This window comes from Canis lupus, chromosome 12, assembly GCF_003254725.2.
Source record: "Canis lupus dingo isolate Sandy chromosome 12, ASM325472v2, whole genome shotgun sequence".
NCBI lineage: Eukaryota > Metazoa > Chordata > Mammalia > Carnivora > Canidae > Canis > Canis lupus.
The window spans coordinates 18,769,161-18,786,239 of NC_064254.1; the positions used below are offsets into that span (position 1 = coordinate 18,769,161).

Genomic DNA, 17,079 nt, shown 5'->3' on the forward strand with positions numbered 1-17,079 from the left:
TCACAGTGACCAGTACCAAGCTTTAATCTTACTTAGCACAGGCTAGGAGGTAGGGATTTGGCAAGATCAAAAGGATTGGACAGCCGTTGAATTAGAAAAGATCAAATAGTCTCTGATAAAATAGTCTCTTCATTTGACATAAGTGACATGATAATTGCCACTGAAAATATGTTTAAAAAATAGAACTTCTAAATGCTAGGCAGTCACCTTTTTGAGATGACTGGATTCTAACTCTGGGAAAAAGTGATTAAGAACAGATGGAGTTGATACCTGGGCAGGATATCATGAAATATACTCAGTCATCATTTCCTACTCACAAGCTAATACAGAATTTGTCAGAAATCTGTTCCTGGTGCAAATCTTAACTGATTATATGAACATGTGCGGAAGATAGGATGGAGGCAAACGATATGGAAAATGTACCAGATTACCTATGTTAACCTCTTGGAATCTAAGGTCTCTCCAGTAATTAGAGATTAGAGATTTGGGTTTTGTGGTCAGAAAACCATGACATATAAAATAATTCCGACTTTTCTCCGTGTCCCACTGAGGGCTAGAGACATTACAAATTAAGAGAACACATTCATTTTGAGAAAGACGTGTAGTAGTTTTGCCAGCTAGTACAGGGAAACATCCAAGCGTGTAGACCAAATGGTGATGTTAATATATTTAGCATTCAGAGGGGAGTGGAGGGGGGCTAATATTTAGATACCTCTAGCCTAGCTTTCTTATTTGCCACTGGTGACTATCACCATTTAATACTGAGATTGGACCAACAATTTGTGCCTTCTCTATAGTCCATTTGGTACTCTAAGGAACAACCTCATTCCTTTAACTATGCATTTTTGGCCAATAAAGCTACTTCATCTGCAGAGAGTGATGTATAGTTAGTGTTTTACCAAATCATATTGAGGGTAAGATTGTTAACTGAATCAGAGGAAATTTTTGAAAATATTAAATCTCTTTCCTATGGAATGTTTTGGTTTCTTATTTAAAATCTGAGAAACGGATTTGATTCCATATTCTGCTGAGTCACTGTGTATTCTTAGAATAGTCAATCTCTCTGGGATTCAGAATTTTTACTAGAAAGAGTAGAGTGTATGATATTTCTTGGTCAATTTCATATGTTAGAGTGCTGTATGAAGTCTTACCTAACAACATTCTTTATGGACTTAGGATGGATGAAGCATGTGAATGTTAAGAGGACAAAAAGTTCATCTAGTTTATTTTAAAATTCATTTATAGAATACCAGAGTTGACATTAATGTTAGGGGATAGTCTATTTTTTTTTTTAAGATTTTATTTATTTATTAATGAGAGACATGGAAAGAGAGATAGAGAGGCAGAGACACAGGCAGAGGGAGAAGCAGGCTTCATTCAGGGAGCCCGACATGAGATTCGATCCTGGGACTCCAGGATCACACCCTGGGCGGAAGACAGGCACTAAACCGCTGAGCCTCCCAGGGATCCCCTGTTAGGGGATATTCTAATTCATGCCTCTTCCATTTAGAAATGAGGGAACTGTGTTCCAGAAGGGACTCCTGTTTGCCTTGGGTCTGTAACAGAAGTGGAACTAGAACCCAGGGCTTCTGAGGGAGTCACACAGTGCCTTAATTCTGCCTCACAAAGGGCATTGCTTAAAATATTTGATTCAGGCTTTAAAAATGTCTCTGTGGAATCTGGAAGCAAGCCAGTTGCTTTATGATTTTTATCCTTTTTGGTATGAATTATTAGCTCTAATTTTGCACAGGTCACAGCACTACAGAAGGGGCTATTGGAAGACAGCAAGATTCATGGGTTTTAGACCTGTGCTGCAGTAAAGCAATCCAAGAAGAGGAGGGGGTCTGGGGGTGCACGTGATGACAAATGTAATACATCACAACACAAACTTCTACCAGTCCCAGCAGCAAAATGTGAGATGGCCAAAGCCTCTGAAAGAGAGCGTAAGAGGGAGAATGTCTGCTATGAAGCTTAGTCCAAAGAATGGCTCACCAGCTCCCAACTTAACTTTGGGTATTGAGCTTTGAGTCAAAGGCAAAGAAAGGAGTAAACCATAATATATGCTTCCTGGGAAAACAACAACAACAGGAGTGACCTTTCTGTGAGCAAGACAATAAAGCAGTTTGCATCTTTAGTAACTGAAATTGAAAGCTTTTCTAAAAAGATAATTAAATTATATATATATATATATATTTACATATATATTTACATTCTCTGCTTTGCACGCACATAGAACCTCATATTACTTGTTTTATCAATGCATGGTCACCCTGTAAGTTGTCTGTCTCCAGTCCTTTAAGTGCAGTTGAAACAGAAGCTCCTAACTTCTTCTGATGTCATCACATAGCAGGGGCCTGATAAATATTTGCTAAAATAATAAATGAATTAATGACACTATCCCCCAGTTCCTAGCTTAATAATGGCCACAAATAAAATTAAGATAGGAAATGATATGTAAGGGACGCCTGGGTGGCTCAGCTGTTGAGCCTTTTTGGCTCAGGGCGTGATCTTGGTGTCCTGGGATCGAGTCCCTCATCGGGCTCCCTACAGGGAGCCTGCTCCCCCCTCTGCCTGTGTCTCTGCCTCTCTCTCTGTGTATCTCATGAATAAGTAAATAAACAAATCTTAAAAAAAAAGGAAATGATATGTAAGTAAAGGGTTATTTGCATTAATTTATTAATCAGACCATCAATATTTTTGAGCCTCTGATGGACTAATGTCAGGTCATTTCTATGTTACTTTTTCTGATAGCATGTTTTGATGATTGCCCTTCAATTAGCTTCCCTCCCTACAGTTTGTAAGTGCTTATAATACTGCCGAGCAGGTTGAAGCTGCTCCATAATCTTTTTTTTTTTTTTTTTTTTTTTTTTAATTTTTATTTATTTATGATAGTCACAGAGAGAGAGAGAGGCAGAGACACAGGCAGAGGGAGAAGCAGGCTCCATGCACCGGGAGCCTGACGTGGGATTCGATCCTGGGTCTCCAGGATCGCGCCCTGGGCCAAAGGCAGGCGCTAAACCGCTGCGCCACCCAGGGATCCCTGCTCCATAATCTTAATAGGGAATTAATGTCTTCTGCTTCTAAGACACTGAATCATGGCTCCAGTCATATAGCTCCAAGGTGGGTTTGGTTGATCTCAAGAACTACAGTGATTACACACAGTGAGGTAATATTACTGGGTGACAATGGACACGACAGGTCCAGGGACAAATAAAGTTGCTCAGCTTGCCAAAACAGTCATCCTGGGCCTCTGGGGGATCAGGAGGGTAAAGTCAGTGGTGGGTGAGAGAGGTCTTTGATCTGCAAAACTCAGGCTATGATCTCAAAGAAAGAAAATTAAACACCCCAAACTTAATTTCTGTGAGAGTATCTAACCCTCCATTATAGCTAACCATTCGAAGAATGAATTTCTTATAAGCTCTCAAAACAGGGCAATCCTAGCCACCCCTACTACCCCTAGGAGTAGGCCAATAAACTAAAATCAATGGTTTGAAGCTTTCTTCCATTCTGAAACATAACAGTATCTTCACAGTAATTTGGATAGAATTAAACACTAAGAGGGAAGGAGAAAAGATAAGCTAAATCATATCAACTCTATTACTTTCGGCATTACACAGACTCTTTCATATCATGCTGTGATACAGCTTACAAGTTTTCTGATTGTATTTTATTTTTACTACCCCTCCCCCCTTTGGGTTACATGAATACCAAATGGATGATCTGAATATATATTTTCTAGTTATTCTCTTGCTGTCTTTGTCTCTGTCTCTGTCTGTCTCTCTTTCTGTAATACTGCAGCTAATGAGGCAATCCTACAGATCTAAACCATGGTAATGTGGCACTTCTATCTCCTTGGTTCAACTGATTTTGTTTTTCTCATACATTTTTATAATTGCTATTTTTCAGCTATCACGTTAACACAGGTAGAAGGAAAGCTAGTTTGCATCTGAACCTGATGCTAGAGGTCACAGAAAGATTATATAACAAGACTGAAAAGCTTTGCAAAGTGTTTAAATGGCAGAGCATTTCTAGTAGAGTGCAAGAACATAAAAGTGAAACCACAAACCCAAAACATTTTGCAATTACTGACAAAACTGTGCCATGTCAGAGAGTGCTGGAGAATAGCTCAAGCATAGGAGAGAGTTGCTAAAAATGGCAATAAAGAACATAATTCTGATTCTGTAACAGCTGATTGCTTGTGTCCAATTCCTTGCTATAATGGTTTCCCTTGAAGTTTTGTAGGATTGGTAAATAAGACAAAAGAGAAAAAAAATATGTTCTCTTTGTGAATGGAGTGATAGAGATTATGGGTTATTTTTGGAAGCAAACTCTAAAAAATCGTAGTTCAGAAGCTTAAATGTGGACCGAGGGACTGTGTCCTGTTTCTCCCTGCTGGGTTCATTTAGGATTAATCCCAGGCTGTCCTGCGTTTTAGTTGGAGACTCTCACAGTGGGGGTGATTGGACTTTCTCTGCCCTAGGCACAACATATGCTACTTCCCATCCCTTTAATAGGCATTAGTTCTGCAGACAGCACTGGTCAAATGTACATTATTCACAATCACTTTAATGCAAATATGCAAGACTGAGGGAGAAAATATGTCACAAAGAGGCAGTCATCCATTTCTTCTCTTTTCTGGTTCCCTTTTTTTATAGGCTTTCTTCTATATGTTTGATTTTTAAAACAAATACAGTATAAAAATAAATAAATGTGTAGCATCAACTGTGAGAACCATAACATACCTCCCTGAAAATTCCCTAGAAATGCCTTTTGTTAAATGCCAGTAACTAGAACCCTATAAATTGTTTTGTTTTTATTGTTCCTTTTTCTTTACTCTCTTTTTTTTGTGACTATGTTTTTTTAATTAAGTAGAATCCTTATGTGTACTCTGACACTGTCGCATTTGTAAGAAACAGAAGAATCAAAGCAAAGGGTAGAACTATATTTAATCTGTTAAATGAAAATAAAACACACAATTAGTTTTGCACTGCAAAAATTAGCTTCTGCCTCATTTTCAACCTCTATTTAAAGAACTGTTTGATTTCTCAATAACAAGGCATCTGATCTGTAGCAGAACATTTCTAAGACAGATTTGCAAATGTATATTACACAGGCATGCATTTTAAATCTGAGCAGAGATTATGTGGTATTTGTCTGGCTAAACCATGAAGATATAACTTATTTTGCCAGTAGTGAACCCGTTTTACAAAATCATCTGCCAAATATGGGAAAGACTCCTGGATTTCTGATACCTTATTTCTGAGAAGTTAAACATTTCTGTTTTGTTTTAGAGTATATCCGCTGAATTTATTTATTGTACAACTATTTGTCACACAAGACAACTTGACATGCTAGGCTTTGCTTTACATTAAGCACATGAAAGTTCTTATATGTGCGGAATGAAAAACTAAAATGTAACCATCTGCACATGATATTTCGAGGTACATAAAATTGTGCCAGGGACCCTGAGAAGCCCATATGCATGAACAGCAATACAGAACTAAAAAAAAATATGCAGAGTAATAGAACATTTGGAAGACATTGTACTTCTTAAAATAATACAATTAAAATGTTAAGCAAATCCTATGTTAGTCTAAGGTACAAGTGTAGCAAACATTTGCCATATGAAGGGAACAATATGCTTTTATTGTGACTCCATTCTGTTAATTTAATGATCTATGTCAGTGTGCTTACATATCATGTAATGCGTTTTTTCCTCTTTTTAAAAGCATTCACTCTAATTTACCTTTAAGCTTTCTTATTGTTATGCTTAGGTTTAATTTAGGAAATAGGGAAAATAAAAGCCAAATGAAGTGTCAGGTCACCCATTATTCTTTACTATGTCATGTTAATGTGGTCTTAACCTAAGATAATTACATTAAGAACATAATTTTTGTTTTCTTTTTCCCAAAATTATTTTTTAACTGAAATAGCCAATTACCCAATAGAAGGGGGAAGGTCTCTTCAGCTATTGGTGCCTTGTGATTTACGTGGACCGCTATTAATGCTAATGGAAGGTATGTGCATAAATCTGCCCACTCCAAAAGGATAATGACCTCCTATTAGTCTCCTGTAAAAGGGGCATAAGCAAAGTCTGTCTTTATAAATGACCTAGGTAGTGAATTACTTAAAGGAGATTTATATCACATCTAATTAAATAGTTGTAATGATTTCGGTAGCGTTTTGTTTACATTGTTATAAATCTAAAAAAACGCCAAGTATGTCATTGACTATATAAACTGCCAAAATTCAAGACACTATAATTATTAATTAAATACCTGCATTTTCATAGAAAATATATTGTAATGGTGAAAATGGATGTCTCATTGTTCCTAGGAAAAAGAGTACATGACACTTTTGTCTTGTGTCATTGTAAGTTGTTAAAAAACACGGTCACATGCTCAGTCCTAATGAAAGAACCACAAAGTTATTTCGTTTTTTTTTTTTTTTTTTTTTTTTTTTTTTATTTTTAAAAAAAGATTTTATTTATTTATTTATGAGAGACACACAGAGAGAGGCAGAGACATAGGCAGAGGGAGAAGCAGGCTCCATGTAGGGACTCGATCCCAGGACTCCAGGATCACGCCCTGGGCCAAAGGCAGATGTTCAACCACTGAGCCACCAAGGTGCCCTGGGTCCAAACCCAGAATATTGTGAATTTTAATTGATATTGCTAACTTAAACTCTAAAAAGGTTATATTAATTTACAAGGCAAAAAAAAAGCTATTTCTTCAGATACCTAACAATCCACATCTTTGCTAACATGATGGGTAAAATGTGTTTTAATTTTCATTTTTTAATTCAGCGAAGTTTAATTTAGTTTCCATCTTCATAATTTTGGTTTCTAGCATTATCCATTTCCAATTCATTACCTTCTTAATTTCTAATTTTAGCCATGTGCTGTTATTACTCTTTTTTATAAGGAACAGCCTATTCTTCTTACATCATAACATCCCATGGAATCTCACTGAAGATCTAAAACAGTTTTTAGAGGTCTCAGACATTTCTTTTTAATCTTTAAAATTAAGGTAGTGTCCTACCTGCCTTTTTACTATCCCTATGGAATTATTAGAGTTCTCAACTTACTGATTTCCTGAGTGAACAACTTTTTCAGGAGTGTGATATAGATAGAGAAATCAAAGTTCCTATTTTGATCTAATTTTAATATTTGAGCCCTCGCTTTTCTGTTTTTAACCCATTTCTGAGTTTTGGACAAATCTGTCTAGTCCTATCTTTGTAAGTCCTGGTTTCAACTCATGCTATCAGGGATTGTCTCTCTTTGGTTCTTGGTAGATACGCTACCCTAGGCAGGTACTGGTCCTTGATGGGCAACACAGTTATAGCAAGAAATGTTTCACAAATGATGTCTGATATGGTCTAGTTAAGATTAATAAAATCACACTGCTTAGAAAGAATTATCCATGGACTTAGAGTCGACAAAAGTTTTTTTTCCTAATATTAAAATATAGATAGAATTGTTTGGTGGGGGGGGGAACTAACTTGAAATAAATCAAAAAATATCTTCACATTAATCGTTCTTCTCATATACTTCAAATTTGTACTTAATGCCTTTCTCCTCCTGGACATCAGAAAGCACACCTGGGTATTCTGGCAGAAGTTTATATTTCTCCAAATCAATTTCTGGGAAAAACGTGTCACTTTCAAATTCATGCATAATCCTTGTCACAAATAGTCTAAGATGGCCTGGTTTGTTCATGGCTTCCTTATAAACAGAACTGCCTCCCACTATCCAAACCATGTCCACTTTATTTGCTAATTCTGGTTGCTCAGTAAGTTTTAAAGCATCATCCAGACTTTTGGCAAGAAAATGAGCTCCTTGTGGAGGTTCCTTGAGGTCTCTGCTGAGAACTATATTAATTCTGTCCTGAAAGAACCACAAAGTTATTTCGGATTGGATTGTATCCACTTATTGTTAAATTTCAGAAGGATGAAAAAAACCTAGATTTTCAAATAAGAATGAGATGATTTCATTTAAGTAACACAGCCAGCGTTAGAAACAAGATTCTGCAAAATTGAGATGAATAAGAAGGAAGGAGTGTGTGTGTGAAATGTTATCCTGAAGACTCACCTGACAGTCCGCAAGTAATTCCCAGGCCCTAGGGAAGATGACAGTGTTAGAGTAGTTAGCCAGGCACCTGCCTGATGCTAAAACTAACATTTGCCTCTAGGGGTATTTGCATTTTAGACCTCATATCTAATAATCTGTCTTGTCTCTCTCTTTTTGTCAAATAAATAAATAAAATCTTGAAAGAAAGAAAGAGAGAGAGAGGGAAAGAGAGAGCAAGTAGGGGGAGTGGCAGTCAGAGAGGGAGAAACAGGATTTCTACTCAGCAGGGAGCCCAATGCTGAGCTCATCCCAGGACCCTGGGACCATGACCTGAGCTGAAGGCAGACACTTAACCAGTTGAGCCACCCAGGTGCCCTTAGTACTTTTCCTTTAAAATGTTTTGCCTCCTATTAAAGTATCCAGTCATTAAAGTCATATTATTATGCTACTGCCTGGCCTATGGCCTAATCTGAACTTTGCCAGACAGAGTGCAGAACAGGGGAATGGTAGAAGGTTTGGGAACCCTGGAAATAGGCTGCGTGATTTGCCATTTGGGGATTTGCAAGTCTACAGTGATATAGTTATGGTTGTCTTAGTCTGAATTTAAATGACCTTTATTGGTTCTAGTTTAGTTCATATAAGCCCTTGAAGTCAGTGTTCAGAGTTAGTGTTGGGCTACTTGGTTTGGGGACTAAGTTAAATATATGAAATCAGATCCAAATGTTCTACTTACTCTACACAATCTTTGACTCTAAAAAATAGGGCTATTCAAATTATCTGTTTCTTTTCTTCTTGAATGAATTTTGGTACTTTGTATCATTCATGGGATTTTTCATTTTATTTTAATTGTTACTTGTTTTAGCATAAAGTTCTTCATAATAATCCTTTTATTATCTTAAAGTTTATAGAACATGCAGTGATGCTACATTTTTATTTCTGATATTGGTAATTGTGTTTTCTCTCTTTTCTGATTAATCTGGCTAGAAATTTATAAGGAAACATTTTTTCAAGGAAACAGATTTTGGGTAACATTTTTTCTGTGGTTTTCCTCTTTTCTGTTTTTTTCCTCTTCTTATCTTTATTATTTTCTCCCTTCAGTTATTTTGGATTTATTATTATTATTATTTTTTAAATTTCTTGGGCACCCTGGGTGGCTCAGCGGTTTAGTGCCTGCCTTCAGCCCAGGGCGTGATCCTGGAGACCCAGGATCGAGTCCCACATCAGGTTCCCTACATGGAGCCTGCTTCTCCCTCTGCCTGTGTCTCTGCCTCTCTCTCTCTCTGTGTCTCTCATGAATAAATAAAATCTAAAAAAAAAATAAAAATTTTAATATTATGAATCTGAAGCTCTTCTTTTCTTTTTTTTCTTTTTTTTAATAAATTTATTTTTTATTGGTGTTCAATTTACCAACATACAGAATAACACCCAGTGCTCATCCGTCAAGTACCCCCCTCAGTGCCCATCACCTATTCACCCTCACCCCCCGCCCTCCTCCCCTTCCACCACCCCTAGTTCGTTTCCCAGAGTTAGGAGTCTTCATGTTCTGTCTCCCTTTCTGATATTTCCCACACATTTCTTCTCCCCTCCCTTATATTCCCTTTCACTATTATTTATATTCCCCACATGAATGAGAACATACACTGTTTGTCCTTCTCCGATTGACTTTCTTCACTCAACATAATACCCTCTAGTTCCATCCACTTTGAAGCAAATGGTGGGTATTTGTCGTTTCTTATGGCTGAGTAACATTCCATTGTATACATAGACCACATCTTCTTTATCCATTCATCTTTCGATGGACACCGAGGCTCCTTCCACAGTTTGGCTATTGTGGCCATTGCTGCTATAAACATCGGGGTGCAGGTGTCCCGGCGTTTCATTGCATCTGAATCTTTGGGGTAAATCCCCAACAGTGCAATTGCTGGGTCATAGGGCAGGTCTATTTTTAACTCTTTGAGGAACCTCCACACAGTTTTCCAGAGTGGCTGCACCATTTCACATTCCCACCAACAGTGTAAGAGGGTTCCCTTTTCTCCGCATCCTCTCCAACATTTGTGGTTTCCTGTCTTGTTATTTTTCCCCATTCTCACTGGTGTGAGGTGGTATCTCATCGTGGTTTTGATTTGTATTTCCCTGATGGCAAGTGATGCAGAGCATTTTCTCATGTGCATGTTGGCCATGTCTATGTCTTCCTCTGTGAGATTTCTGTTCATGTCTTTTGCCCATTTCATGATTGGATTGTTTGTTTCTTTGCTGTTGAGTTTAATAAGTTCTTTATAGATCTTGGACACTAGCCCTTTATCTGATAGGTCATTTGCAAATATCTTCTCCCATTCTGTAGGTTGTCTTTTAGTTTTGTTGACTGTATCCTTTGCTGTGCAAAAGCTTCTTATCTTGATGAAGTCCCAATAGTTCATTTTAAGCTCTTCTTTTCTAATGTTAGAACTTTAAAGCTATCAATTTCCCTCTAAGTTCTGCTTTATCTGCATACTACAAAATTTTATATGATGTGTTTTCATTTGCTTTAAAAGATTTTCTTTTTTTTTTTTAATTTTTATTTATTTATGATAGTCAGAGAGAGAGAGAGAGAGAGGCAGAGACACAGGCAGAGGGAGAAGCAGGCTCCATGCACCGGGAGCCCGACGTGGGATTCGATCCCGGGTCTCCAGGATCGCGCCCTGGGCCAAAGGCAGGTGCCAAACCGCTGCGCCACCCAGGGATCCCATGCTTTAAAAGATTTTCTAATTCACATTGTGATTCCTTCTTGGATATAATTTCTTCTTGGATATAATATGTCTTTTTCTTTGATAGCTTTTGCATTTTTTATTTGTCATTGACGTTCAGTAGATTGATCATGAGGAACCTTAGTGTGATTTCTTTTATATTTGTTGTGCTTAGAGTTTGTAGAAGTTCTTAGATCTGTAGATTTATAGTTTGGGAAAATAATGGAATATTTTCTTCAATTATTTTTATTTTTTATCACTCCTTCTGGTACTTTAATTACATGTATGTTAGACTATTTGTTATTATCTTACAGATCATTGATGCTCTGTTCATGTTTTTCTATTTTTCCCCTGCTTATTTTTTTTTTAAATTTTTATTTATTTATGATAGTCACAGAGAGAGAGAGAGAGAGGCAGAGACACAGGCAGAGGGAGAAGCAGGCTCCATGCACCGGAAGCCTGATGTGGGATTCGATCCCGGGTCTCCAGGATCGCGCCCTGGGCCGAAGGCAGGCGCCAACCCGCTGCGCCACCCAGGGATCCCTCCCCTGCTTATTTTTTTTGATTATTATTTTTAGTTTCTTTTGTTTTCTTTGTTTTTGAACAGTTTCTGGTTTTATGTTTTCAAGTTTACTGATGTGTATTCATGCAGCATTTAACCAGCTGATAATCCCTTCCAGTGTATTTTTCCTTTCAGATATTATATCTTTCATCTCTTGAATTGCCATTTGAGTCTTTTCTTAATATCTTACATCTCTCTCTTCATCATATACAGAGCTCCCTCTATGTTTTTTAACATATGCAATATGTTCAATAGACTGAATATATATGTTGTAACTGTTGGCAACCTCTTTTCCTAATAATTCTGTAACATATATAATTTGTTTATTTTAATTGATTATTCTTTGGGTTTCAGTTCATCTTTTCCTCTCCTCAGCTTCAGACAGCTACTGTCTGCAACACCAGTGCTGATGTTTCTCTCCTCGGCAGGCCTGTCCTCTCCGGGTGCTTAGTAATTATTTACTAGGGCCAATCTTCTCAATCCCTCATCTTTCCCCAAGGAGTGTGTTGTTTTCTCTCTTTAGAAAGTTGCAAAAGTAAATCTCAAAATTAGTTTTTAAGTTTTATTAGGATGGATCAAGAGGAGCTTTTACTATAAGACTAATTTAATCCCACTACTAAGATGATATCCCTTTGAAGACTCTAATCCTCATGACCCATGACTTAGGAAACCTTATCTCTGTGATTGGTAGAAATAAGAACTCCTCCCAGCCTTATGTGGGCTCTAAGCATTGAAAAGCATATTATATTCTAGTTATTCTTTTCTTGGCCTCTCATGTATACACAGATCGGTATTTGACTAAAGACTCAAGTATACTTCTGTGTGTTACCAGCTTTGGGTTTCTGGCCCCTAGAACCGTAAGAGAATAAATTTGTTATTAGTATTATTTTTTAAGATTTTATTTATTTATTAATGAGAGGCACACACAGAGGCAGAGACAAGGCAGAGGGAGAAGCAGACTCCCCAAGGGGAGCCTGATGTGGGACTCAATCCCAGGACCCTGGAATAATGCCCTGAGCAGAAGGCAGATAGATGCTCAACCACTGAGCCAATGAGGTGTTCCTAAATCTCTGTTATTATAAGTCACCAAATTTGTGATAATATGTTACAGCAGCCATAGGAAGCTAATATAAATTTTATAGTTTTAGTTCATACATTTAGGACTATAATTTTTTTAAATTTATGTATGTATGTATGTATATTATCTCTAATCCCAAAGTGGAGTTCGAACTCAATTGCTCTGAGATCGAGTTACATGCTCCACAGACTGAGCCAGCCTGGCACCCCAGGACTATCATGTATTTTAAGTTCAGTTTTATATAGTGTATGAGAGAGGGGTCTAACTATTCTTTTGCATGTGGATATCCAGTGTTCCAACACCAGCTGTTGAAATTCTTTACCCATTCAGTTTTTTTTGGCAACCTTGTGGAGAATCCACTATAAATGTAAGTATATACTTCTGAACTCTCAATTCTGTTCCATTAAACTGTGTTTATCCTTACACCAGACCATACTTATTTGATTCTTATAGCGGTATAGTATGTATTGAAATCAGAAAAAGTGAGTTTTCCAACTTTGTTTTTCTTTTTCAAGATTGTTTTGGTTGTTTTCCATTTCTATATGAATTTTATGATCAGATTGTCAAATAATGCAAAAATGGTACTTCGAATTTTAATAGGGATGATGTTGAATCTGTAGATCAATTTGGGCAGGGTTACCATCTTAATATTCAATCTTTTAATCCATGAACATGGAGTGACCTTCCATTTACTTAGGTCTTTTAAAATTTCTTAATGAATTTTGTAATTTTGAAAGTTTAAGTATCCCTTTTTAAAAATTTATTCCTAAGTAATTTTTTCTTTGTTATGCTTATAAATGAATTGTTTTCTTAGTATAATTTTCTGATTGTTCATTGCTAGTGTATAGAAATGCAATAGTTTTTAAAATGTTTATCTTGTATCTTTCAATCTTTCTGAACTTGTTTATTAGTTCAAACATATTTTGGTGGATTCCTTAAGGTTTTGTATATACAAGATCATGTCATTTGCAAATAGTGATAGTTTGACTCCTTCCTTTCCATTCTGGATTCTTTTTATTTCCTTTTCCTGCCTCATTGCCCTGATTAGAATTTCTAGTACATAGTTGAATAGAAGTAGTAAGAATAGACAACCTCGTCTTGCTCCTAATCTCAGGTGGAAAACATCCATCTTTTTATCATTAAGTATGATTATAGATATTGTTTTTTTTATAGCTAGTTTCTCATGTAATTAATTTTAAAAAAATAATAGGCTTTTTTAAAGAGCAGTTTTAGATTTGCAGAAAAATTGGGCAGAAAGTACAGAGAGTTCCTATGTATTTTGCGCCACATAGTTTTTGCTTTTAACATCTTGCACTATTATAATACATTTGTTATAATTAATGATCAATATTGATGTACTATTATTAATTAAAATGGATAGTTTACATTAGGGTTTAGTCTTTGTATTGTGTAATATCTTGGGTTTGGCAAATATGTAATGTCACATACTCACTATTACAATAACAGAATAATTTTACTGCCCTCTAAATCCCCTGTGTTCCAACTGTTGATCCCTTCCCTCTCTTGAACCCCTGGCCACTACTGATCTTTTAACTGTCTCCTTATTTTTTCCTTTTCCAGAATGTCATGTGATTGGGATCATATAGTATGTAGCTTTTTCAGACTTGCTGCTTTCACTTAGCAGTATGCACTTAAGTTTCCTTCATATCTTTTTAAGCTAGAATAGCTAATTATTTATGTATTTTAATTTTAATTTTATTCATTATTTTTTAAATTGAAGTATAGTTGACACTTGATGGTTCATTTTTTACTGCTGAACAATATTTCATTTTCTGGATATACCACAGTTTATTTAACCATTCACTTACTAAAGGACATCTTGGCTGTTTCTAAATTTTGACAATTATGAATAAAGTTGTCCTAAATATCCATGTGCAGTGTTTTGTATAGACATAACTTTTCAACGACTTTGGGTAGATATCTAGGAGTGTGATTGCTAGATGGAATGGTAAGAGTGGGTTTAGTTTTGTTAGAAATCACAAAACTGTCTTCCAAAGACTTCCAAAAAAGTCTTCCATTTTTGTATTCCTACCAGAAATTACTGAGAGTTCCTGTTGCTCCACATCCTCACCAGCATTTGGTGATGTTGGTGCTTTGGGTTTTAGCCATTCCAATAGGTATGTAGTAGTATCTTTTCATTGTTTTAATTGGTAGTTCCCTAATGACATACAGTGTTGAACATCTTTTCATATACTCATTTGTTATCTGTATACCTTTTCCAGGCAGGTATCTGCTCCAGTATTTTCCTCACTTTTTAGGGTATTTTTGGGTGGTATAATTTGGATACAGCTCATCTATCACATGTGTTTTGCAAATATTTTCTCTCAATCTGTGATATTATTGCTACATCATTTATATTTTTACTTTACTTTTTGATTTCCCAGTTTTCTCATATTTAAAAGAGGTATAATAATAGAATCTCACAGGGTTATTTTAAGATTCATATCAATTAGGATTTGGTGCTTTAAACAAAAATACTTCGGATATTTATTTATTTATTTATTTATTAAGATTTTATTTATTTATTCATGAGAGACACAGAGAGAGGCAGAGACATAGAAAGAGGGAGAAGCAAGCTCCCTACAGGGAACCCAATGCAGGACTCGATCCCAGGACCCTGGGATAATGCCCTGAGCCCAAGGCAGACGCTTAATCACTGAGCTACCCAGGCATCCTGGGTATTTTAAATAGTAAGAAATTTAACACAGGTTAGTTACATGCTTATAAAATTATTGGAAGTGCTAGAGAGCAAACATTCTACTGGGCCTGCAGGAAAGCCTCTTAGAATAAGATTACTACTGGGTCTGTCAGAAGAGCTTCTGCCTTTGCCACACTTAGGAAGGTACGGGTTCAAGAGGGTGCTACTGGAACCATGAGTCAAAAACTTGCTGAAATTGAGAATTCAGAAGTCTGTCATTGCCACTGTCATCATTAGTACCACTGTGCATCTGTAACTGTGTGCACTGGGTAGCTGAACCCACATATTGTTGCTCCATCTCTATTAATATCTACACAGCTGTGGATGTTGGCTTTATAGGTTCACTTGTCATGAAAATGTGACAAAAGTCACAGGAACGTGATCTCAATTTCACTTCCTCTTTCTTTCTTTTTTTTTTTTTTAAGATTTTACTTATTAAAAAAAAAAAAAAAAAGGGGATCCCTGGGTGGCGCAGTGGTTTAGCGCCTGCCTTTGACCCAGGGCGCGATCCTGGAGACCCGGGATCGAATCCCACGTCAGGCTCCCAGTGCATGGAGCCTGCTTCTCTCTCTGCCTGTGTCTCTGCCTCTCTCTCTCTGTGTCTATCATGAATAAATAAATAAAATCTTAAAAAAAAAAAAAGATTTTATTTATTTATTCTTAGGGACAGAGAGAGAGAGAGAGAGAGAGAAAGGAAGAGAGAGAGAGAGACAGAGGCAGAGAGGCAGAGACACAGGCAGAGGAAGAAGCAGGCTCCATGCAGGGAGCCCCACGTGGGACTCCATCCCCGGGACCCCAGGATCACACCCCGGGCTGCAGGCGGCGCTAAACCACTGCACCACCGGGGCTCAATTTCAAGAGAATGCATCTAATTGGTGGAAACTATTTTGCAAATCTCATGTGCTTTGTTAGTCAAAAGGAAAATCTAGGGATTTAATTTTTAACTTTCCAGTTTTTGTAATAAAGTTGCAGTAGAAGAAGATGAGAAGAAATGCTGTGTACCAATATACCATACCCAGCTCAAGAATTATACGAGTTTGTACCCATGGTGAGACCCAGCAGCCAGAAGCAGTGCATGCCAACACAGCTGCCAGTGCACCCACAGTTGGCCTTGGCTCTTGCCACCTGCCCTGACCACCACCACCAACTGTGCATCTGAGCTGTCTCCTGCCATTCTGCAGGCACCTGCAGCTGGCCACCATGTTTGAGTGTGTGCATATCACTGGCTTCTATGTTTTGGTTTAATTTTCTTTAAAGATTTATTTATTTATTCATGAGAGAGAGACAGAGAGGCAGAGACATAGACAGAGAGAGAAGCAGACTCCACTCAGGGAGCCTGATGTGGGACTCCATCCTGGACCCGGGATCACGCCCAGAGCCAAAGGCAGATGCTCAGCCACTGAGCTACCCAGGCATCCTGTTTTGGTTTAATATTTATCCTATTTTTATTTACTTATTTTAATATCAACCTTTCTGTTGAAACGGAACCCCTGTAGGACTGTTTAGTTCCAGTTGAGAAATAGACATTGTTTGCTACCTTCTGAAGGAGACTTTTTTTTTTATTGTAGCATTTCATTCCAGCTGTCATAGCACAATTGGCAATAGTACTGGAAAGGAAGGGAGGAAGGACAGAAGAAAAGAATCGCTACAAAATCCCATTTATGCCATATGAAACTTGATTACTCTTGGTTATATCTGATAAAAATAACAAAGTTATGTTCCTTTAGGAATGGTAGCTAGTTAGTTTTGATAAACCTAGGCTGCTACAATTCTGTCCAAGCAATGCAATGGAAATTTCATGAGGGAAAAGGTACTGAGTATTTTCTTCATAGTTTGTCTAGTATTTCAGTTGGTTTTGAAAGAGGGAGAATGTGTTCCTGCTGTTTCCAACAAGAAGAGCTTTTTGAGGCATAAAAAGGAATGGAGTAA

General features: G+C 37.1%; 1 protein-coding gene across 1 annotated transcript; it reads right to left on the bottom strand.

Moving 5' to 3' along the window:
* Positions 1–7,415: 7,415 nt before the first annotated feature.
* On the bottom strand, positions 7,416–16,324 carry LOC112641868 (dihydrofolate reductase-like). Its single transcript, XM_049092604.1, has 3 exons — positions 16,254–16,324; positions 8,090–8,117; positions 7,416–7,885 (listed from the first exon to the last, which is right to left on the bottom strand). The coding sequence occupies exons 1-3, from the start codon at positions 16,322–16,324 to the stop codon at positions 7,529–7,531; spliced, it is 456 nt and encodes a 151-aa protein (XP_048948561.1). The 3' UTR covers positions 7,416–7,528.
* Between the last annotated feature and the right edge of the window lie 755 nt (positions 16,325–17,079).

Bases quoted from the DNA above. Each gene is read 5' to 3' on its own strand.
- LOC112641868 (XM_049092604.1), bottom strand. From the start codon at position 16,324: ATGGCAGGAGACAGCTCAGATGCACAGTTGGTGGTGGTGGTCAGGGCA. The intron at 8,118-16,253 runs GTGGGTGCACTG...CATCTTCCCTAG, and splicing joins GGCAAGAGCCAAGGCCAACT to GGCCTGGGAATTACTTGCGG. The intron at 7,886-8,089 runs GTGAGTCTTCAG...TGGTTCTTTCAG, and splicing joins AATTACTTGCGGACTGTCAG to GACAGAATTAATATAGTTCT.